This window comes from Hemicordylus capensis, chromosome 1 (assembly GCF_027244095.1).
Source record: "Hemicordylus capensis ecotype Gifberg chromosome 1, rHemCap1.1.pri, whole genome shotgun sequence".
NCBI classification, from domain to species: domain Eukaryota; kingdom Metazoa; phylum Chordata; class Lepidosauria; order Squamata; family Cordylidae; genus Hemicordylus; species Hemicordylus capensis.
In genome coordinates, this window is record NC_069657.1 from 449,826,672 (window position 1) to 449,849,490 (window position 22,819).

General features: G+C 45.4%; 2 protein-coding genes across 5 annotated transcripts; one reads left to right on the forward strand and one right to left on the reverse strand.

The window, feature by feature from the left end:
* Positions 1–4,391: 4,391 nt before the first annotated feature.
* On the reverse strand, positions 4,392–9,566 carry LOC128340049 (zinc finger BED domain-containing protein 4-like). 4 transcript variants are annotated; one of them, XM_053284699.1, is made up of 2 exons: positions 9,435–9,566; positions 4,392–6,517 (listed from the first exon to the last, which is right to left on the reverse strand). In XM_053284699.1, the coding sequence occupies exon 2, from the start codon at positions 6,411–6,413 to the stop codon at positions 4,776–4,778; it is 1,638 nt and encodes a 545-aa protein (XP_053140674.1). In that variant the 5' UTR covers positions 6,414–6,517; positions 9,435–9,566; the 3' UTR covers positions 4,392–4,775. The 4 variants fall into 4 exon arrangements, with proteins under 4 accessions (XP_053140674.1, XP_053140672.1, XP_053140675.1 ...); XM_053284697.1 differs by lacking the exon at positions 9,435–9,566 and adding an exon at positions 7,563–7,681; XM_053284700.1 differs by lacking the exon at positions 9,435–9,566 and adding an exon at positions 7,429–7,444.
* Positions 9,567–11,971: 2,405 nt separating this feature from the next.
* On the forward strand, positions 11,972–19,072 carry LOC128324092 (zinc finger BED domain-containing protein 4-like). The gene is made up of 2 exons (XM_053248239.1): positions 11,972–11,987; positions 15,799–19,072. Exon 2 carries the CDS (start codon positions 15,808–15,810, stop codon positions 18,640–18,642), a length of 2,835 nt encoding a protein of 944 aa, XP_053104214.1. The 5' UTR covers positions 11,972–11,987; positions 15,799–15,807; the 3' UTR covers positions 18,643–19,072.
* Positions 19,073–22,819: the final 3,747 nt, after the last annotated feature.

Genomic DNA, 22,819 nt, shown 5'->3' on the forward strand with positions numbered 1-22,819 from the left:
GTAAAATAAAAATAATAATTGACATTATGTAATAATAATAATAATAATAATAATAATAATAATAAATAATAATACATACAATCATGTGAGCTCAAACCGCAAGCTAGAACTTGCTCACCCAAAATGTTGCTATCCATGTGTTATACCTTCAACTAAGATAAAGTCACACTCTTCGCCCGCCCCCACCAACATAATTCAATGAAATTAGTGGATTCAGCAACAGTAGCAGAGTGATTTCATCTCATGATTATTCTGCAGTGAATGCCACAACTAGTTGAAACTCAGAAACCCTGGGAGGAGATGGAGAAATGCTGTGACATTTATTTTATTTTATTTTATTTTAATTGATTGATTGATTGATTGATTGGATTCCTGTTTGTTGGTGCCAAGCTCTTGAGACAGGGTGATACTATAAACATGTACCTGTAAACTTTTAAAGAAACATTTCTATACCCAAGTACCAAAACATGACCTACGTATTTGTGAAATACTTCATTTTAAAAATTGTATTTAACACCCCACCACACCCATACCCCATAGTCATTCAAAATAACAACTGCTTTAGACTTTGGATCCAATCTTCCCAGAAATTTCCCACAATCCTCATCGTTTTCCTGCTTGACTTAATTCTCTTCAGGATGGTGTCATCAGCAATGCTGATACTGGACCCACAACAACCCTGTGAAGTAGTCTGACAGAGAAGTGACTTGCCCAGAGTTACCCAGCTAGTATCATGGCTGAATGGGGATTTGAACTCAGGTCTCCCCGGTCCTAGTCCAGTATTCTTACCACTACACCACTCTGGCTCACTCAATCAAAGCAGAACTTTGAGAACTTTACCATTTAGATCCTGATCGCTCTGTTGGGTTTGTGGAGCATTGCCAAGTGTATGGACTTAAAATATCCATTAATAACTTGGTGTTGGTGTTGTCGAAAATGAAAAAGAGATCTTTGCCACTTAAGTAGGGTTGGTATGCTGTGCATTTGAACATCAATTCCGTGTCCAGCCCAGTTATTGAGGCCTGTAAAGCTATTAGTCTGGATAGGCAAGGGTAATAATTCCTGTCAAAAAAGACTTGAATTACCACAGTATCCTCCAAAAAATGCTGGTCAAAACCAGCAGTTTTTCACTAGAAAGGAAAATTTATCCTCCAATCCCTGAGGGAGCTTCTGTGATGAAGGAAACTCCTATTGTCACAGTTCTGCTCATATAATTAAGATAGGGGAAGTTCTTTCAGCATTATACTGTAACAAAAGCCCTGGCTATTCTCTTGGTGAAAAGATGAGATTTTTCTGCCCAATCTGCCTGAAAGTGTGGAGGTATCAGCAAGGAGACACCACTCCTTCAAATCTGGTACAAATCAATGTAAAGTTAACTCCTGCTAACTTGGCAAAGAGGCACCTTTTAATGTGGTGATTCTCTTTATTTAGCAGGGGGAGAGTAACTGGCCCTATCCACCCCCAATACATTACCCCTCCAGTGACTATTGCTGGTGCCAGGGGCGTAACTATAATAGGGCAAGGAGAGACAGATGTCTGGGGGCCCACTGCCTTGGGGGGCCCCCCAGAGGCAAGTCACATGACTGACTCTCCCAGCCGTGCACCCGCCCAGGCTCCCTTCAGTTGTATTTATCCTCCCAATTGATGTCAGTGTTAAGACCTGCAGCTACCAGAACAGCATGTCTTTCTCTAGTACCATTACATGACTTGCACTGTCCACAATTCAAAAAACCTTAAAAAAAAATTTTTTAAGGATGATGTTCTATTGTGGCACTCACTGGGGGCCCATTTTAAAATCTTGTCTCTGGGCCCACTCCAACCTTGCTATGCCGCTGGCTGGTGCCTATCTTATGTTTCTTTTTAGATTGTGAGCCCTTTGGGGACAGGGAGCCATCTTATTTGTTTGTTATTTCTCTGTGTAAACCACCCTGAGCCATTTTTGGAAGGGCGGTATAGAAACAGAATAAATAAGCAATAAATAAATAAGTGGCTAAGATGCAGCAGTTTAAAAAACTGACCCGCCAACTCTAGAAAACAAGTGTTGGCTATTAGGTCTGCTTATTGGGTGTGGCAATCCCAATGAATCTCTCGCATCCCCCAGTTGCCTTTACAGATAGAGCTTCCAGCTTTTGGGGTATCCAACCAGCGAAGCCACTTCGAATTAGACTCGCATTAGGGAAGCAGCCCCTCCTTTCTCTACTCCGACTTTTCTTTTGTGTAGGTTCACACACAGCTTGCTTCTGTGTTTTGATTGTAGCCAATGGTTTCCTAGTGGAAGTGGGACACCAGGCATCCTCCTTTTCCCTCACAAGGAAAAGAAAATTCCTTAGTAGTGTAATCAAAGCACCCTCTGTGATCTGGCTCCATTGAAGTCCACAAACACACACACTTACTTCTGCTTAATTAGCTATCAACTTTAGCTTTCTATTTCCCACCCACCCACCACCACCATGACCCCAACACACGGACACAAGACCCCAGCATGTGTCAGCCCTCCCGCAGTGCTGCCTCTGCTTTTACAGCCCCCTTCCTAGCTTGCCCCTGGGCAGCTTTCTACAATATTTGCATTTCATAGGCGTGACTTGCTCTTCTCCTGTTAATGTGAAGACTTAAATCAGCGCCTTGCTGAGGTTTACCCCCCACAAACTCCAGTAAAATACAGGATTTTTAAAACTTGGACATAAATTGGGATGTGGTGGAAACCCGAAGGAAAAGCCCAATTTTGTGGGGGAAACTTCCAAAGACTGACTCGGCAGGAATCTGGCTGTAGTGCAAGCACACGCCCTGCCTTCTGGAAGAGATTGGAAGAGAGCCCCTGTGTGGGAAAGCTCCTGGTACTGCTTGCACCATGGCCATCTCTGGTGCAGTTCATGAGATTCCTGGTGCTGGAAGAACCTCTTCTGCAGGAAGCATCACTCATGGGACATGGGGAAAGTTCATGAGGACATCAGGGAAGTGTGCTTCCTCCCCCACATGACTTCCATGGCTGCAGCATGACTGGTGTATGAACTTGGGAAGGAATGCAAGGAGATGGCAAGCAGTTGTTGAAGAGAATTCAAGATAGGGTGAATGCTTATAAGAACAGCCCTGCTGGATCAGGCTCAAGGAAGCCCATCTAGTCCAGCATCTTGTTTCTCACAGTGGCTCACCAGATGCCACAGGACGCCTACAAGCAGGAGTTGAGGGCATGCGAGGAGAGGTCTATCAATGGCTACTATTCGGAGGGCTATAGGCCACTTCCAGCCTCAAAGGCAGGATGCTGGTATCAGCTGCAGTCCCAGTTGCAGGGGAGTCCCAGTTGCAGGGGAGTAACAGCAGGAGAGAGGGCATGCCCTCAACTCCTGCCTGTAGGCTTCCAGCGGCATCTGGTGGACCACTGTGTGAAACAGGATGCTGGACTAGATGGGCTTCCTTGTGCCTGATCCAACAGGGCTGTTTTTATGTTTTATGTACCTATAAAGCCCTAAAGAGCTTAAGCCCTGGGTATTTAAGGGTTTTCTTCACCATGAGCCCCACCACCTGCTAAGATCATCTGGAGAGGCTGGTCTGTGGTTTCCACCAACTTCGGAACACGCCTTCTCCGTTGCTGCCGCTGGACTTTGGAAAGCTTCCCCATCTCTGGCAACTTTTAAAAAGGCACTGAAGACACATTTGTTCCCCCGGGCTTTTAATTAGATTCAGAGTTTTAATATTTTTAATATTGGGTTTAAAATGTTTAAAATGTTTTAAATGATTTTAATTGTAAACCACCGCATGTTTTGGGGGGTGCAGAAATATTTTAAATAAATAAAAATAAATAAATAAACTGGCAAACATCTGATGATAAATATGTAGGTAATAATTTCTGGAAGAATTAGTAGAGTCTAATCACAAAAAGCTATACCAAAATATCTAAATCAATGGTTCAAAGTGGATGGGATGTGTATCAATCATTAAGATGAACATATTGTTGTCTAAAGTGCTGCTTCTGTTAATATCCATTTGAAGTTAAAGCATACTACAAAGTTTGCCAACATTATGCATTTCTTTTATATGGCAAGAGAAAAGATTTTGAATAGCCCTGAGCTGCTTGTGTAAGCCCTGGAAAAATGATGGTGTTGGACTACCTAACTTTGTATATGATTATGAAGCTTGTAGGCTATCCAGTATTTGGGACTGGAAACCTATTATTCCCAAGCTAAAGTTAATCTTCCCTTTTCGAGAGTCTTTGTCATGTAGAGGTTAGATGGCTGGACTAGGAAGTCCCAGATTCCAATTCCTGCTCAGCTATGAAGCTCATTGGGTGACTGTGGGCCAATCAACTCTCCCTCACAGGGTTGTTGTGAAGCTATTACACAATATCTCACAGGGCCAATGGGATATCTTATAAATGTTCTAGAGATGATCACCTATTGAGATTGCAGTAACCTTTATTTAAAAAGACCAGATCCATTCAAAGCACACATTTTTATCTGTCAATAAGCCTTACATCTGTAAAAGGTGGTGTGGTGTAAATTTAAATACAATATCCCAATTCTGTTTCATGCAGAGTAGTTTTTAAAAGAGGCAGCAATGCAAGACGGTCATAGTTTTTAGCACTATGTGTCGCAAAGTCCCAATAATGCCAGTGTCCAATTGGGTCATGTCCTTCCACGAGCCCAACATTTTTTGAATAGTTACCAGTCATCTCTTTCTCCTCAGGCCATGGATTGGCTTCCAGTGTCTGTGCTAGTACTGGAGACCCTGAATCTCACAGCTATCCAGCTTCTGTTCAGTCTGTTGAGTGCAATTCTCTCTCAAAATCTTTCCGATATCATCAAGTCTTCAATACTAAGTACCTCCTCCAAAAAGACAGGGGCAGGAAGGCAGGAGAAATACTGGAATGCCACTGTAGAAAGAAATGGCCACATGTGCTTCCTTGTGTTCCAGTAGAACAAGGGATCCATACGTGAGAGAGCAAGGTCTATGTTGTCCTGCAGGTAGGATTCCAGTTCTTGACTTGCCACCTCAGTCAAAGAGGAAGTTGCGTAAGCACTAGAGAAGTTCAAGTATTCCTTCTTAATCTGTTGCATCAAATGCTTTTTCAATTGCCATCTTTGCAGATGCACATCTCCCTTCAGATATTCGCAGATGTGGTCCCTGAAGTATGGATGAAGCAAGGTTGCAGTCTGGTACAGAATGTTTTCTCTTACCACAGCTAGAATACTATGGCCTTCCAGAGATTGCAGCAGCTCAGTTGCAAAGAGAGTAACAGCAGCAGCAGCAGCAGCAGCATCGGCCTCTTCCTGCAGCTGCTGGAAGCATCCTTTTATCGTGCTCTCAAGCAACCAGAGCTCATGAAGGACTTGGCCTAGGTTAGCATGTTCCCTCCTGATTGTAGTGATGGTATCTTCACATGGCTTCAGGAGACAGGCTAGATGATGCAGCAGCCTCCATTGCTGACACGTCAGGTTGAGTTCAGGGTTCTCCATTAGATAAGCACTGAATGCATTCTGCCGGGCAAGTAGAAAGTGCATCAAGAGAAAGAGGTTATTTGATGGCGTTGGCATCTTCTCTTTTAGAAGTTCCTGGGGGAGACCACACAGCAACTGTATTTCTAGTAGGCGGTTGTGAGCCCCTGGGGATTGCTCAAAATGAATGCTGATTTTGCATAGGGCTTGGAAAAGCTGTCCTATGTGGACGTCTTCATCTTTCACCTTTTCCATCACCCTTTTCAACAGCAGGTATATGCAGTGGACGGGGGGAAAAATGCATCCCAGACAAGCACCTGCCACGACCATTTCCACTCCCTTTGTGGCTGTAGTCACATACCCCACCTCCAGCTGCAGGGGACGGAGCCATTTGTCCTTCACCTCTCTTAGTTTGTGGGACAGGATTTCAGTCAAGTTACTCTGCTCAACCTCACACATAGCCATCACTGCCTGGCACCTGTGCAGAACTCCATCACGGTCCGTAGCCAAGTGTGCCATGATAAACATATAGCCTGTGGTTGGCCCAGTGGCCCTGACATCAATGGTGAAATGGACAACTGGGCAGAGTGACCTTTTCAGGAGTTGCTCAATTGCTCCATTGATTTGGTGTTCCAAGCCTAACTCAGCTGCAGATGCATTCTCACTTGTGGGCAAAATCTGGCCTCTTTGGTGTCCAAGGAATGTAGCATTGCTTTCACTTGCAGATGTATAGTGCAGTACTGGGCCTCTGGCACTGCCATGATGGCTTGTGGCACTAGAGGCAGAGAGTGTCACAGCTCCGGGATGCATGGGTGGCCTGGACATTTCATCTAGTTGGCTGATCGAACAGAATAAATCTTCTTCTTCGGGGAGAACATTTAGCACATCTGGGAGTGTGAGTTCTGGCAAGGACGACTCTGCCCTCTGGCTGCACCTCTGAAGATGGTGGGACCATGTGGCTGCTGTCTGTTTCATATGTTCCATAAAAATGGAGGAGATTGCTCCCAAAGATCATGCAGTTGTAAGACTTGCAACTTTCTGATAGGGTTCCTCTTCTAGAGAGTTGCTGAAGCATCTAATGGTTGTAACTGAAATGATAAGAGGTCAAGATAATGCAAGTAGTAACAATTGTATTATTCTTTATACACACACCCCAACCCAGTCTGGTGTAGTGCAATATCCACAAGTGCAATCTGTGAACGAGTATACCCCTCGGTATTGTATCTATGAACTTATTGTCTGCCTTGCCTTAGGCAGCCTGACACAGGCAAAAGTCAAATGTTCTTTGACTTCTGAACCTCTTCCGGGAAGAACTTTAGGAAAGTTTCCTCGGTTTTCTTTTTCAAAAGATAGTTTGTTCTCAGAGTTCATTGCATACAAACAGGATGCAAAGAGGAGATCTGGTCTTGTGGTAGCAAGCATGACTTGTCCCCTTAGCTAAGCAGGGTCTGTCCTGGTTGCATATGAAAGGGAAATTAGAAGTGTGAGCACTGGAAGATCTTCCCCTTAGGGGATGGAGATGCTCTGGGAAGAGCATCTAGGTTCCAAATTCCCTCCCTGGCAGCATCACCAAGATAGGGCTGAGAGAGCTTCCTGCCTGGAACCTTGGAGAAGCTGCTGCCAGTCTAGGTAGACAATACTGAGCTGGATGGACCAATGGTCTGACTCAGTATATGGCAGCTTCCTATGATCTATGTTCCCATTATGGGCATTGTAGGCCAAAGTTGAGCAGCCCTGAGGTGTAACCACTACACAGCACTCCAGGGCTGCCTTAAGGCAGTGGCCAAAGTGGTTAATGGGTGCCAAAAAGACCTGCAGCACACCCACAGCCAGGGCACCCCCTTGCCCCGGCTGGGAGCACACACACCCCTCTTCTCCCCAGCCAACATTCCAGCGTTTCTCCCAGGCAGTGACCCCGCCCCCTGTGTGATGTCAGATGCAGGGGGTGGGGGCTGCCAGCCCTAAGCGCTTCCCAGTGGAAGCTGCTTTCCCCCTCTACCTCCTCAGGGAGCAGAGAAAGCAACTGCCAGTCAGAGACTACTCAGGCATGGGGGACTATTTTGGCCATGGGTGCCACAACCCCTTGAGTCAGCACTGCATCAGTTCTTTAAGTGAAGCAAACAAATCACTTACTCAATGCAGAACAAGATTCTCTGAACCTTGTACTCACTTGGCGAAAAATGGGTAGCTGGAAGGAGCTCTTATTATAGAAAGTGGAAGACTGACCAAGTTGCACGGTCCAGCTCCTGGTAGGAGACAAAAAGGCAGGTGAACCAAATTCCATTCCTTGGAGAAAGCAGACCACAGCTGGGATTGTTGGGACTTAAAAAAATTTTTTTATTTTTTTTTTGCTGATCAGTGCTAGGTAATCAGTTTGATTTAGGTGGAACTCAGTGAGTAAGGAAGCACAGAGAACGAACAACTAAGAGGAATTTACTCTTAGAGGAGGAAAGCTGGTCTTGTGGTAGCAAGCATGACTTGTCCCCATAGCTAAGCAGGATCTGCCCTGGTTGCCTCTGAATGGGAGACTTGATGTAGTATGAGCACTGCAAGATATTCCCCTCAGGGGATGAAGCCACTCTGGGAAGAGCAGAAGGTTTCAAGATCCCTCCCTGGCAACACCTTCAAGATAGGGCTGAGAGAGATTCCTGCCTGCAACCTTGGAGAAGCTGCTGCCCATCTGGGTAGACAATACTGAGCTAGATAAACCAAGAGTCTGACTCAGAATATGGCAGCTTCCTATGTTCCTAGGACTTTGAGAATCAAATCAAGATGGGAAGGGTGGAGTTCCTAACTCTAGAAAAGGTGCCCCACATCATCCTGTTCCTGCATTGCCCTATGAAGCCCCTTTCATGATCTGGTGTGGCTCTCTCCTCCATCCAGCTCTGCATGCTGGGCTTTAAACACAGAACCAGAAGGAACCATATTCTGTAGAAGGCATTCGTGACTCTAGCATTAGCATCTTCTTTGGTCTGTGGGATCCTAGATTATAGGATTATATAGAAAATGCTACAGTTTTTAGCATCCTCTAAGTCCATGACCCCTGACAAAAAAGATGAAAGCCGGTGATAGGGGGGCACGAGAAAACCTTTCACCCTGAGCGTGGGACAAGGTCAGGGCTGACAGTGTCATTCAGCCTTTACTGGATTGCCCTATAAAACCTCGTTTGTGTTTAGTAAGGATAAGGTTGGTGAGGATGGTAGAAGAGTGCTCACTGCCAAACCCAGAGATGCACTGAGGTAATTTTGGAGCCTGGACCTAAAGTCCTTTGGAAGCCCGCCCCCCGCCCCCATCCCTGCTGAAGGCCCTCCTCCTGCTGCAAGTTAAGCATCCTCCTCCTACACACACACCATGACAAACACAGTATTTTTAACACATGGAGTATATTTAGGAACATAGGAAACGGCCATACACTGAGTCAGACCATTGTTCTATCTAGCTCAGTATTTTCTTCACAGACTGGCAGTGGCTTCTCCAAGGTTGCAGGCAGGACTCTCTCTCAGCCCTATCCTGGAGATGCTGCCAGGGAGAGAACTTGGAACCTTCTGCTCTTCCCAGAGCGGCTTCATCCCCTAAGAGGGGGATATCTTGCAGTGCTCACACATCAAGTCTCCCATTCACATGCAACCAGGGCAGACCCTGCTTAGCTATGGGGACAAGGCATGCTTGCTACCACAAGAGCAGCTCTCCTCTCCTTTATGCAAGTATGCAGTAGCAGAAACATTTCAACATGCAGCTTAACATATTCCCATCCCACATATTTCTTTCCCCTCTCCACCTTGCTATGACTCTAAAGCCAGACCCAGCACAGCTCATAATCATAGTCGGCCACCCTGGGGCAGTGTAGGTCAGTAGAGACCACAACACCTGGGACAGTCTAAAGAGGATTGGGGTGTGTGTGTGTGGAGACCCTCGACTTCAGCCCCAAAGTCCAGGGTAAGAGCACCACTGGCCGAACCCATCCTGCAAGATCATGATGACCCAAGCAGGCATGGGTCAACTCACATTGGAATTCCTCCATGGTAAGGCTGAGATGTTTCATAAGGCAGCACTCAACAAGGCAGTGTGGAGCATTTTTGCTGGTGCCAGGCACTCTGTCCTCCCTGTCTTGATTTGGGCCTCAGTGACCAATACCCCTACTAACTGAGCAAAGAGACACCTTTCGAAGTGGTGATTCTCTTATATTTAGCAGGGGGAGAGCAACTGGCCCTCTCCAACCCCAGCACAGCAACCCTCTAGTGGCTGTTGCTGGTATCTGCCTTAGGTTTCATTTTAGACTGTGAACCTTTTTGGGGCAGAGGGCCATCTTATTTATGTGTTTATTTTTCTATGTAAACTGCTTTGAGAACTTTGGTTGAGAAGCGGTATATTGGTAACATTGCACAACCTCATTACTTATCCTATGGCACATATGTTAAGGCCTCAATCTTAGAATGTAATTTCCCCACTTTGTGGAGTTTGAGCCACAATGAGATCACCTTAATTCTCGTTTTAAATCAGCAGATTTTTTTTTTTAAACTATCAAATTTCCATGGTTTGTGAGAAGGAAATTTATCAGTAAAGTGCTGGTAATTCAATATCCTCCCCAAGATCACATGTAGTATTAATACTAAGGAGACAGGCAACTGCATTATATGTTATATATTTCTTAAACAGTTATAGTATAACCTAAATTATCGTAGCATCTTTCAGTCATTACTGTGATACAGGGCAGTATGAACCTGGGATTCTCACTGTTGGGTCCTCAGATGTTATTGGACTTCAACTCCCATAATCCCAGGTCCAGTGGCCTTTGGCTGGGGATTATGGGACCTGAAGTCCAACAACATCTGGGGACCCCATGTTGAGAATCCCTGTCTTAGAAGGTGGACAGGATGGAATGCTGGGAAGTGTAGTCATTCCCCTCACTTTTCCTAAAGCACTGGGGAAGATTACATATCCCAGTGCTCTGGGTGCTTGACAGGCTCTCTTTCTCTTCAAGAAACACTCTTATTCTGTGTCTTTGCGCATGTGAATGTTATCCACCTGTCTGATAAAGCCTCTGTCAGAAGCCCTGGAAAGCTGCTGCCGGTCAGTGTAGACAATACTGACCTAGACAGACCGATGGTCAGACTCTGTATAAGGCAGCTTGAGGTGCATACTGTAAACTGTTATCCAAAAACTTTCCATGTGTGATGAGAATTACGATGGCTTTCCATTTTCACTCATGCTCTAGAAAGAAGGCAAATTCCAAGTTCAAGTGCCCATCTTCACTTCTGCAACATATCAGCCGCAAAGACTTTGTATAGTCTTGAATATTATGCTGCTTTGGAAATGGTTCCAGACACGCACACCTTTACACATGACTAGACCTCACGCCTTCTTGCCAATACACCCTATCCCCTTACGGGTTAATAGATCCACAACCTTCCTCCTGAGAACAGCTTGCATTCTTGATTATGAGATAACAGAGCCTCAGACTTCAGTGGAGGGTCTATTCCAGGCCTGCTCAATTTAGGCCACCCAGCTGTTTTTGGACTACAACTCCCATAATCCCCAGCCACAGTGGCCAATAGCCAGGGGTTAGGGAGTTGTAGGCCAACATCTGCAGGAGGGCCGAAGTTGAGCAGGCCTGGTCTATTCATTAGTAAGGCTGACTGTCTACTCATGAGTAGGGATACCGCCTTGCTCACTAGTCAAGCCCTACTTTCTCTCATGAGCAGAGGCGCTCTTAGCCATGGATCTTGGGAATCTGATCCGTGGCCTCCTGCCTCCGGGGGCCCCTCCAAGTATTTTGGGGGGGCCTCCCCAGAGCCCTACCACTGCCTTGTGCCTGCCTCACCAATATTTGCCAATTGTGCAGGTGGGGGTGAGCTGAGTAGAACTCCCCCATGGTAGCGGCGGCGGGCGCAGCGGGGTGGGCCTGAATGCAGCATGTTCCTGGTTTTCCACTATGGCAGCTCTTTCCCCTCCTCTTCCATGGTTGGTCCTTGCAGACCAACTGGAGCTCTCCCTGCCTTATGGATCGCTCCCTTCTTGCTCCAAAGCCAAGGAGATTCTTCCTGTGTCCACCAGCCCCTGCACCCACCTCTGCCACCACGGAAGAGGCCTGCATGGCTCACCCATCCCACCCACCCCCAGCCGTGCAAGGGGCAAATATCAGCGCATTGGGCATGGAGCAGCAGCGGGGCTCTGGGGAGCCCCCCCAAAAAAACATTTGGAGTCCCCCGCCCCGACTGAGACAGGAGCAGTGGTGGGGCAGCAGCAGGTATTTAGAAAAAATTGAGGTGGGTCCTCACGAGGGGGGGGCTCCGAAGCCCTTCAGGTCCAGATTTTGGACCTAGGTGTGCCACTGCTCATGAGTAGATAGCACCTTTACTTATGAGTAGACCTACAAGAAGCCAACCTTGCATCCTTTCTCAAGAGCAGACCTTCTCATATGTAGGGGTGAGATTTATTCTTGTGGTTGATGGCTGCTCAAAGCAAGGATGGACTGCCTACTCACAAGTAAGCTTGAAAGGCAACTCAGGAGGAGGGCCAATGGTCTGCTCACTCATAAGGTGCAATGTTGATTCACAAGTAAGTTCAGGTCTAGTGTAGCGGCAGCTGTAGCGGGGGAAGCCCTGTTAACTGTAAGCTGGTAGGGGCTTAGCTCTCCTCCTGCTGCACCTAAAAACTGTGTTGGGCAGCAGCACGCCGCTCAGCTGTGGGAAGCCATCTGCGGGTGCTGTGGTGTTGTTATTGTGCTAAATGATTCCTTCATTGTTGTTCCACTGTGTTTCTGGGCTATTCTTCCTTTCTACTTTCTACTGAGTTCCACCTAAGGAAAACTGATTTAGCACTGATTAGTCAACAATCCCAAAAGCCCCAGGTGTAACCTGCCATCTCCATTCAGTTCAATCGGATTAGGTTAGCCTGCCTTTCTCTCTCTCTGCTTCCAGGGGATTAGCTGGGCCCCTGCATCTTTACCAATTTTGGGCATTCCTATAAAAAGAACTCTTTCCGTCTGAGCTAGAGAGGTTTTTTTTAATTACAAGATTGTTTTGGGGGGGCATCTGGTTTTGTATTCAAAAGGAATCCATAAGTAAGTAGGGGTTTTCCTTTTATCTTAAGGTGGTTCTGGGCAATAGTTCTACTTGATGGAAAAAAACAATCTGTCCTATATAGACTTTCCAGTTCTGGGGAGTTTTCCAGGTGTAGAGATGTATCAAAGAGAGAGAAAAATTCCAATGTCATAGAATCTTCTTTTAATGAAATGATGGAGAAAAGCTGTATCTAGTTTTTCTCTCTTCTAAAATTTAAAGTTTCTATACAGCTTTTACGATTATGCAGAAGTCCAGTTCTGACCCTACAAATCTTGCCAGGTAGAGGTCTGGTAAGCTTTTACCTGGTTCGCAACCACAGATTCATATAGAACTTCTCCATGCCAAGGGGCAGGAGGAGAAAAGGAACTGAAGCAGAGGTGTGTGTGTGTGGGGGGTCCTACTACAGTAGATTATTAGATAGTCTAGTGAAGGGGCTTCAAATGAGTTTAAAGTGAATCCTATCACAATGGTACTATCACACCTAGGATTTTGGAGCACATTTGGACTTCAAAATGGCAGGAGCCTCTGGCTTTGGAGAAATTACAGATTTCACATCCTGCTACAAAATGTTTCTCCAGACCTTTTTTACTATGTAAGTTAAAACACAAAAAGGGAACTGTAACAAAGAACAGACGTTTGGATGTATATACATCAGCTTCAGTGTTCTATGTCCCACTGTTAAGTCCACACTATTATATCCATGACTTTCCCCAATTTAATCAAACACCTGGTTAATACATAACAAAGTGGAGGAGAGAGGAGGAGAAGATTGATGACTCACAGCTATGCCTGTTAATAGCTCTGTTAAACTGACACAGAGGGGAAAAACCTGGGAGAGCAAGGGTATTTATTTATTTATTGAATTTTTATACTGCCCCTTTCAATCTGGCTCAGGGCAGTTTACAAATAAAACAAACACAGTTAAAATCAGTCAACAATAAAAACTTTTTTTAAAAAAAAATACCATAAAACAATCAGTTAAAAAAGCAATTTAAAAACCCCTTACAACAATTTAAAAACCCTGGAAGGCCAGGCCAAACAGATAAATCTTAAGGGCTCTCCTGAAGGTCAATAAAGAGTTCAAATTATGGATTTCTACAGGGAGTGCATTCCATAGGCGAAGAGCAGCTACAGAGAAGGCTTGGCTCTGAGTCACCACCAGACGTACTGGTGGTTAACTGGAGACAGACCTCCTCAGATTACCTTAACGTGCGGTGGATCATACAGAAGAAGGCATTCTCTGAGGTGACACACAAATGTAACTTGCACCTTTTATTATGGCCTATGTGCTTTAAATTTTCCTTCATTTCTCCTTTGCCATTGACCTCAGGCCGTAGTTCTGAATTTCACTTTCTTCAAATGCCTCATCATTTCTGTGACGGAGTTGGTTGATGTGATCAAAGGTTAAATACTATTGCTCTCACTTTAAGGAACAGAGTTTTTCTTAATGGAGCTTCCTCTTCCTAATAACCCTCCACAAGACACACATCTGCATTATTCTGGCACAGAAATGCCAGTCTAGTTAAGATGGAGTTGTTTTAGCATTTTGCCATTATAAGCCCTGAAATAAGCCATTATAAGCCCCTTCATTATGAGAGCCAAACCAACTGTCAGGAATGTCCTGATACTTTTCATACATCAACCAGGTTATTAGCACCACCACCTCACCAAATTTGAAGCAGATCCTTTGGGAAATGGCCCAGACACAACAGTTGAAATATTACCCCCTAAGCTAAGGGGAACACTTCCCAAGTGCTGGTAACCTTTTTTTGGCCATCAATTAACATACCTTAGGGTTGCTGGTTTTTCTCCTGTGGTTTTAACTGATATTCTGAAACTAAAGTGTGTCCTCAAGTTCAATCCTTTGTTAAAGGATAATTCATTTTGTACTTTTGCATTTGAATTGCCCATTGTGATCCATGTAAATGGCAGGAAAGCATGCTCTAATGCCTCTTTGAAGCTAGAGTTCGGAGTGGTAAGTTGAGAATAAACGGAGACTGAATCCAGAAAAGAGGGATGTACTTATTGTGGGGGTCAGAACTCCAGAAGTGATTTTGATCTGCCTGTTCTAGATGGGGTCAAACTTCTCCAAAAGGAACAGCTACAAAGTCTGGGAGTACTTCTGGATCCACACCTCTCGCTGGTATCTCAGGCTGAGGCAGTGGCCAGAGGGGCTTTCTATCAGCTTCAGCTGATATGCAAGCTGTGTCCATTTCTCAAGATGAACCACTTCAGAAAAGTGGTGCATATGCTGGTAACTTCCAGACTTGACTTCTGCAATGTGCTCTTTGTAGGGCTGCTTTTGTACGTAGTCTGGAAACTCCAGTTGGTACAGAATGCAGCAGTCAGGTTGGTCTCTGGGTCATCTCGGAGAGACCACAGCACTCCTCTGCTGATAGAGCTACACTACCTGCCAATAGGTTTCCGGGGAAAATACAAAGTGCTGGTTATAAACTATAAAGCCCTAAATGGCTTGGGCTCTGGGTATTTAAGAGAACATCTTCTTCACTATGAATCCCATTGCCCTTTGAGGTCATCTGGAGAGGTCCATCTCTGGTTGCTGCCAGCTCAGCTGGGGGCCACAAGGAGACAGGCCTTCTCGGTTGCTACCCCAAGATTGTGGAATGTGCTCCCTAAGGAAATATGATCCTCTGCATCTCTGGCAATTTTTAAAAAGCATTTGAAAACCCACCTCTTTACCCAAGCTTTTTAAGCTTTTGAAATGTTCAGGTTTTAATCTGTTTTTGATTTTTAAATTCTTTAAAGTTTTGTGTATGTATTAACTTGTTTTATGTTATTGTTAACCACCCAGATACGAAAGTTTGGGGCAGTGTACAAATTTGATAAATAAATAAATGAAATAATGTGTGTCAGCTGGCATTTGTATAGTCAGATAACCATTCCCTCACTCCTCCCTTTCCTTTCATGGACCTTTGTTCCCTCTCTCTGCTCCCTTTCTCTCTCTTTCTTTCAATTCCTCCAAAAGGGAAAAACAAAACTTGGAACAAATTACTGAGAAGTCCATTGATTTCACTGGTCCTTACTTCTGAGAGTAAACATACATAGGAATTGGGACCAGCAGAGATCCTAGGCAAGAATGTGAGCTCTGTCTTCCCTCCCTTCCAGCCCCTTAGCAAAGCATAGAAGAATGTATTAGGGGAGAACCATTTATTTATTTTATAACATTTTTTGAAGGTCCCTGGGTGATTTATTTCTCTGGGCTTACTTCTGAGTAAATATATGGGGTAGGGACCAAGGTCTGTTCTTACTAATTGCATTAACCTGGCCTCTAACTGTCTTTGCAGTTCTCAAGCATGAGACGCTTCAGCGATTGTTCAGACGAGAGTGACTTCCCTGAAGTTGGAGATCTTGTACCTCTAAGCCCTCTATGGGCACATGAGAAAGAAGGCTGCACCGATCCTCCGTTTTCAGAGGTGCACCTGGAGGACATGAACTTGGAGACATTTCTCTCCCTCTTGCAGGAAACGGAGATCTCTGAAGTGCAAACTCTTTCCTCTGAAGAAGATGTATCCTGCTTGACCAACTCCCAGGACATTGCACCTGTACCATTCACGCAACCCAGACTTCCTTCATTCTCTGCTTCCAGGACTGAGAAACGTCATGATAGTGAAGTAGACCCAATGCTGCACTGTACATCGCCCAGTACAAATAATGCTCCCATCTCCAGATACCAAAGAGGTCAAGTTCTTCTGCCCGGTGCCCAGGCTTCTGAAACTGAGGCAGTGGCCTGTGAGTCCTTCAGCCCACAGGATACAGTCTCTGCACCAGTTATGCAACAAAGACCTTCTTCACTTTCTGCCTCCAGTGCTGAGCGCCATCATGGCAGTGCTGGAGACCCAATGCTGCAGTATATGTCAGCTGGCCCAACTAATGCTACTCTCCTTGGAGACCAAAGTGGTCAGGTTCCACACCCAGGTACACATGCTTCTGTAGTGGACCAGATGGCCTTTGAGTTCCACGATGTCTTCTCTCAAGAGGAGCAAGAGGCATTCTGCTTGTCGAACCCACAGGATACCATCATGTTACCCGCCACACATCCCGGAACTACTTTGCTTTCTGCCTCCAGTGCTGAGGGCCATCATGGCACTGCTGGAGGCCCAATGCAGTGTATGTCGGCTGGTACAGGTGATGCTGCCATCCTTGAACACAAAAGTGGCCAAGTCTTGTTCCCAGGTGAACATATTTCTGGAGCTGAACAGATGGAAACTTCTCACAGCTTGCAGCCAAAGCAAAGGAAATCCAGTCCGGACACGTGGCAACAATTTGACACACAAAGCACAGAAAAACATGTGGCTGTGTGTAAGATCTGCCATGCAGAAGTCAGGCTTCCCACTGAAGGTGGCTACAACAGCTTGGACACTGACCCAGTCTTTGTGCATCTGGTGATTTACCACCCAGACCATGTGTCCCAGGAAGCTGCACTCCAAAAACAAACTGACTTAGCAGTTGTGCCATCACAACCCTCTGACTTAGCAGTTGTGCCATCACAACCCTCTGACTTAGCAGTTGTGCCATCACAACCTACTGTTCAGCGGTCTGTTGAGGAACTGGAGCCGTGGGGTCCTACACACCCAATGGCCATGCTGTTCAACACTGAATACACCTGGATGTTAGTAGAGAAAATGATCCCATGTTCCCTGGTTGATGATACTCACTACCAGGTGTTTATGCGTTTGAGGGCTCCGCAATGGAAGATGCCTGGACAGAGTTTCTTTAAATGGCAAGCGGTGCCAGCCTTGGAAAACAACATCATGAAAGCCATAGAACAAGGTCTGAAAAGGTCACTCTGTTCAGTTGTCCATTTCACCATTAGTAGCTGGATCAGAAGCCCCCATACAGGCTATATGTCTCTGACAGCACACTGGCTTATGGACACTGATGGGATTCTGTCCAGGCACCAGGCAGTGATGGCTATGTGTGTGGTTCGGCCAAGCAACATGACTGAAATAATACCCCGCAGACTAAAAGAGGTGAGAGACAAGTGGCTCCATCACTTGCAGCTGCAATTGGGGTATGTGGCTACAGACATTTGTACAGTGGGGAAAGCAATTGAGGAGTCTTGTCTGGGACCCATTCCTTGCGTTGCCGACTGCTTGAACCAAGTGATGCAAACGGTGATGGAAAAGAAAGAGGCTCCCATAGAGTGGCTTTTGCAAACGCTACAGGAAATCTGCAGGTATTTTCAGCTATCTCAGAAGGCCCGCTCCTGTCTGAGTGAGCTGCAGTCACAGTATGGTCTCCCCCAGGAACAGCTGCCACAAAAGGTGCCATCAGCATGGAAAGAGATCCTGAATATGCTGCAATTTCTTGTCCAAGAACATGCTTTCTGTACCTTCCTAAAGGAGAGCCCTGACCTCGTGCTTACACTTCAAGATTGGAGGTTGATGCACCATCTAGCCTGCCTCCTGACCCCATTTGAAGATACCATCATGACGATTAGGAAGGAAAGTGCAAGTCTAGGCCAAATCCTTCATGAGCTCCATTCACTTGAGAGCAGGATAAAAGGACATTTTGAGCTACTGCAGCAAGAAAGAGAGCTTGCTGCTGTTGCTTCCACTCATCTTGCCTCTGAACTGCTGCAAGCTCTGGAAAGCAGCAAGGACCTAGGAATAGTAAGAGAAAATATTATATACCAGAGTGCAGCCTTCCTGCATCCATCCTTCAGGGACCACATTAACAAATATCTGAGGGGAGATGTGGAACTGATCAGGGAGCAATTGAAGGAGAGGGTAATAGAGCAGACTAAAAAGGAATACTTAAGAAACCTGTCTAGTTCCCCTTGGTCTGATGAAACAATAGACCAATTCCTGTCTTCCAAAGCGAGTGAGGTGGCAAGGCGAGAACTGGAATCCTACCTGCAGGACAACATGGACCCTCTCCAGTTGGATGTGGATCCCTTGGTCTACTGGAATGCCAAGCGACATATGTGGCCATTCCTCTCCGTAGTGGCACTCGAGTATTTCTCATGTCCTCCCACCACCGTGTACTCGAAGAAGTTTCTTGGTATTGTCAACTTGCTCACACCAGGCAGTTATTGGGAGAGGCTTGCATTCATGAGCCTGAACCGAGACTGGTTGCCTGTGGAATTCAGGGTCCCCCCGTACTACCACAGAGACCCTGGGAACTAATGTGTGAACAGAGAAGGAAATGCAAGAACTGCAGGCTGAATTGCAACCCCTGTTTGCAGAAGCTGATGACTGGGGACCTTTCCCAGAGGTCTGAGCATTGGATGCATAGAGATGCATGTCCTGGTAGAATCCTGGTATTACTGGGACTTCTGCAACAGGTGGTGCTAATAACTACGACTGTTTTACATTGCTGCATCAATTCTAATTTTAAAACTTCTCTGCATGAAATGGAAGCCAGCTTTTGCATTTAAATGTACACCACTGCAACCTTTGTGTGTGTGTAGTGTAGTTACTGACAGAAGACTTTGTGTGTGTTACTTCGTGTGTGTGTGTGTAGTTACTGACAGAAGAAAATGTTTGTGTTTTCTTGATTATCTCCTTTAAAATATATATATATATCTTATTTAAATAAAGGTTACTAAGACCTCTATTGAATGTTTATTGATAAGATAATATTCAATTAAAGATAATATTTTGTTTTAGTGTAATTTTAGCTGGGGCCTCACCAACCAAGCTCAAAATAAGTTGTTCTAGTAAAAACTAATCAGCCTACTTTCCTTTCACTGTCTCTACAACTGGACTAAATTTGGTTCATATAAAGGTTCACAAATTAGATCTTTTGCACCTCAAATGCTCATACATCCACCATCTTGGATCAGGGTGGATGGCATTATTACAAACTATAACATTGAGGTGTCACTCATTACAACTGGATCAAATTTGGTTCAAATGGGTCAGACAGTCCTCAAGTTAGTGTGCTTGCACCTCAAAAGTTCACATGCCCACTATCTTGGATCAAGGTGGATGACATCATCACAAACTACACCATTGGGACATCGCTATGTGTCCCTACAGCTGTAGTAAATTTGGTTCAAATCAGTTAAGCAGTTCCCAAGATAGCCCACTTGCCCCTCCAAAGTTTACACATCCACCATCTTGGACTGGGGTGGATGACATCATCACAAACTATGCCTTTGAGGTGTCCCTGTGAGTCACTCACTGCAACTGTACCTAATTGGGTTTAAATCTGTTAGACAGTCCATAAATTAGCCCACTTGTGCCTCAGATGTTCATGCAGCCGCCATCTTGAATTGGAGTGGATGACATCATCACACACCATGCTGTTGAAGTGTCCCTGTGTGTCACTCACTGCAACTGTATGCAATTTAGTTTAAATTGCTTAAACAGTCCACAAATTAGCCTGCTTGTGCCTTGGATGTTCATGTGGCTGCCATCTTGAATTGGAGTGGGTGACATCACTACACACCAAGCCATCTGGGCATCCCTAGTGTCCCTACATCTGTAGCAAATTTGGTTCAGATCGGTTTTGTGGTTCAGAGGTTAGCCCACTTGCACTTCAAAAGTTTGCACGTCCGCCATCTTGGATCTGGGTGGATGACATCCTACACCATTGAGGTGTCCCTATGTGTCTCTACAATTGTACCCAATTTGGTTCATATTGGTCCAGGCATTGCGAAGTTGAGGACGGGGCACACACGGATACACATACAGAATGCCGGGTGATCTCATAAGCCTAATGGATAATAGACTAAAAATGAGCACCATGAAGGCATAAGACTTGAGAGGCTTTTATCAGGTCATACATCTCTGCGCATCCAACACTCTCAGACCCCTAGGCACAGTTCTCAGTCATCAGCTTCTGCAAGCAGGGTTCACATTTCAGCCAGCGAGACTTGCACTATACTGGCCAACCGAAGCAATCATGGGAACACAGCTAGGCTAGGTCTTTGGTGCTCCAATCACCTATGTTGTGTGGTCTGGTGGCAACCAATCTGGCAACAGCAGGTATTAGAGTGAAGACAGTGTTTAAAAAACCCTTAGTAACATGCCTATGAACATATGGTAAGTGCTGTTACACAGATCTCTGGAAGTAGGAAAAGCAAATAATGCTTCAACTGTTAAAAAGGGCCATGCTTTTGTAACCATGGGGTGAGGTGCCTCTTTTGGATTAACCCCTGGCAGGGGGTTGTTAGGACACGTAGGGCAAGGCACGTGTATGTTGGGGGAACTTCACAGTGAGGGCTAACCCGGCACTGACGTGAGGCTGATACAAAGGTGAGGCAACAAGCTTCTAATGCAAAGTACATGTATTGAAGGACAATCCAAAAATATACTCATCCATTTGGGAACTCTAGAAGAGATACAGAGCTGAGAAACGGTTTGTGAACCCCAAATAGAATATTATTATTATTATTATTATTATTATTATTACATGTATATCCTGCTCTTCCTCCAAGGAGCCCAGAGCGGTGTACTACATACTTGAGTTTCTCTTTCACAACAACCCTGTGAAGTAAGTTAGGCTGAGAGATAAGTGACTGGCCCAGAGTCACCCAACTAGTATCATGGCTGAATGGGGATTTGAACTCGGGTCTCCCCGGTCCTAGTCCAGCACTCTAACCACTACACCACGCTGGTGTAATGGGAAGCACATGGCAAGGTCTTACCATAATACCTTTGTGCAGTGGAAACCAGTCTTTCTTAATAAAACACAAGGGCATGAATTTAACAATGCTGTGTTTCTTTAGACAATAATATAAAAAGAGAGAACAATGAGTTTAATTCAAGGTCAGAGTGTGAGTTAATAAATGAAGCTCTAATGTCTAGTAGGTATGTGTACAGAGAGGCTTGAAGTCCTGCTCCCATGACCGATCTTGTCGAGATGTGCCACAAAATATCCAGCCATTTAAATCGGAGTCAAAAGGCTATGCTCAAGGAGAGGCAGCTTGAGCTGGGCCTACCTGAAAACCTGATCTCTCAGGATGTTCTGGTGGAACTCCATCCTTCTCTTGCTCTGGCACCTGCTGGAGAAAGAAGCGGTCATCCACAGCTTGGCAAAGCAGGGTGGCTTGGACGTGTGCGACCTGTGTGCGCCCTATTATTATGGGTGGAGAGGTAAATTGAGTTTTACCTCTCCACCCATAATGCAAAGGGACTACTTTTACCGCAAAGGCACTCCCATGTCTAATAAACCTCTATCATGTCTCCCTTACTCCCCTTTATCCTAAACTAAAAAGCCCCAGATGTCATAGTGTTTCCTCACAACAAAGGCTCTGCTGCTATGTGATCATTTTGGTGGCCCTCTTCTAAAACCTTTCTAGGAGAGAGAGAGGGGGGAGGAGAGAGAGAGGGAGGGAGAGGTGTGGTGATCAGAACTTTGCATTGGAGCTGACACCAAGTCTAAACTTGCTGAATAGTACTACTCAAGAGTTCCTCTAATGGACTCTTTTATTTCAATAGGAGTAATTTAGTCAGTACTCCAAATGTGGCTGCACAATAGATTTGTATAATGGCATTGTAATATTAACAGGTTTATTTCCAGTCTCATTCCTCATAACTTCTAGGATGGAATTTGCCCTTTTCACAACAACCCCGCAGATCAACCTTTTAATTGAGCTAACCCCCAACTAGGGGTGCACACGGAAACAGTTTGGCCAGTTTGGTTCGAATTCTGACCAAATTCAAACCGACCTGGCCGAGTCTGGTTCTGGATCCAGCTGAACTGGGGTCCAGTCTAGTTCAGCCACCGAACTGGGCTAAAACAGGTCGGTACATCAGGATATGCTTGTAAAGGAGAATCCAGCGAGGATTCCCCTTTACAAGTAAAGAGGCTTTTGGGGGGCATTATTACAAGTAAAGAGGCACCTTTACAACTAAGGTGGCAGGGCAAGAGAAAGGGTACTTAGTAACCTTCACCTATGGCAGGGATGGTGGGGGACAGCAGTGGTGGGGGCTCCTCCAAACCACCTGCCGGCCTCCTGAAGAACAACCTGGAATGACTACACCTCTGTGTGGGGCAGGCCAGTTCGAACTCAGACCAGCCAAACCAGTCTGGGTTGATTCAAACTGCAGCTTGATTCAAATCGCATTTGAATCGATACGATTCGCACATCCATTCCACCAGCCACAGCTCCAAGACCCCTTTCCTGACTCGTCACTGACGTCTTGGACCCCATCACTGTATGATATGTCTGAAGTTCGGAATGTTTGTTCCAATGTGAATCATTTTACACTTATTTACATTGAACCACATTTGCCATTTTGTTTCCCACTCACCCAATTTGAAGAGATGATGATGATGATGATGATTGATGAATCCAATTTTTTAACTTGAGATCCTTTTGGAGCGCCTCACAGTCCATTTTGGATTTCACCA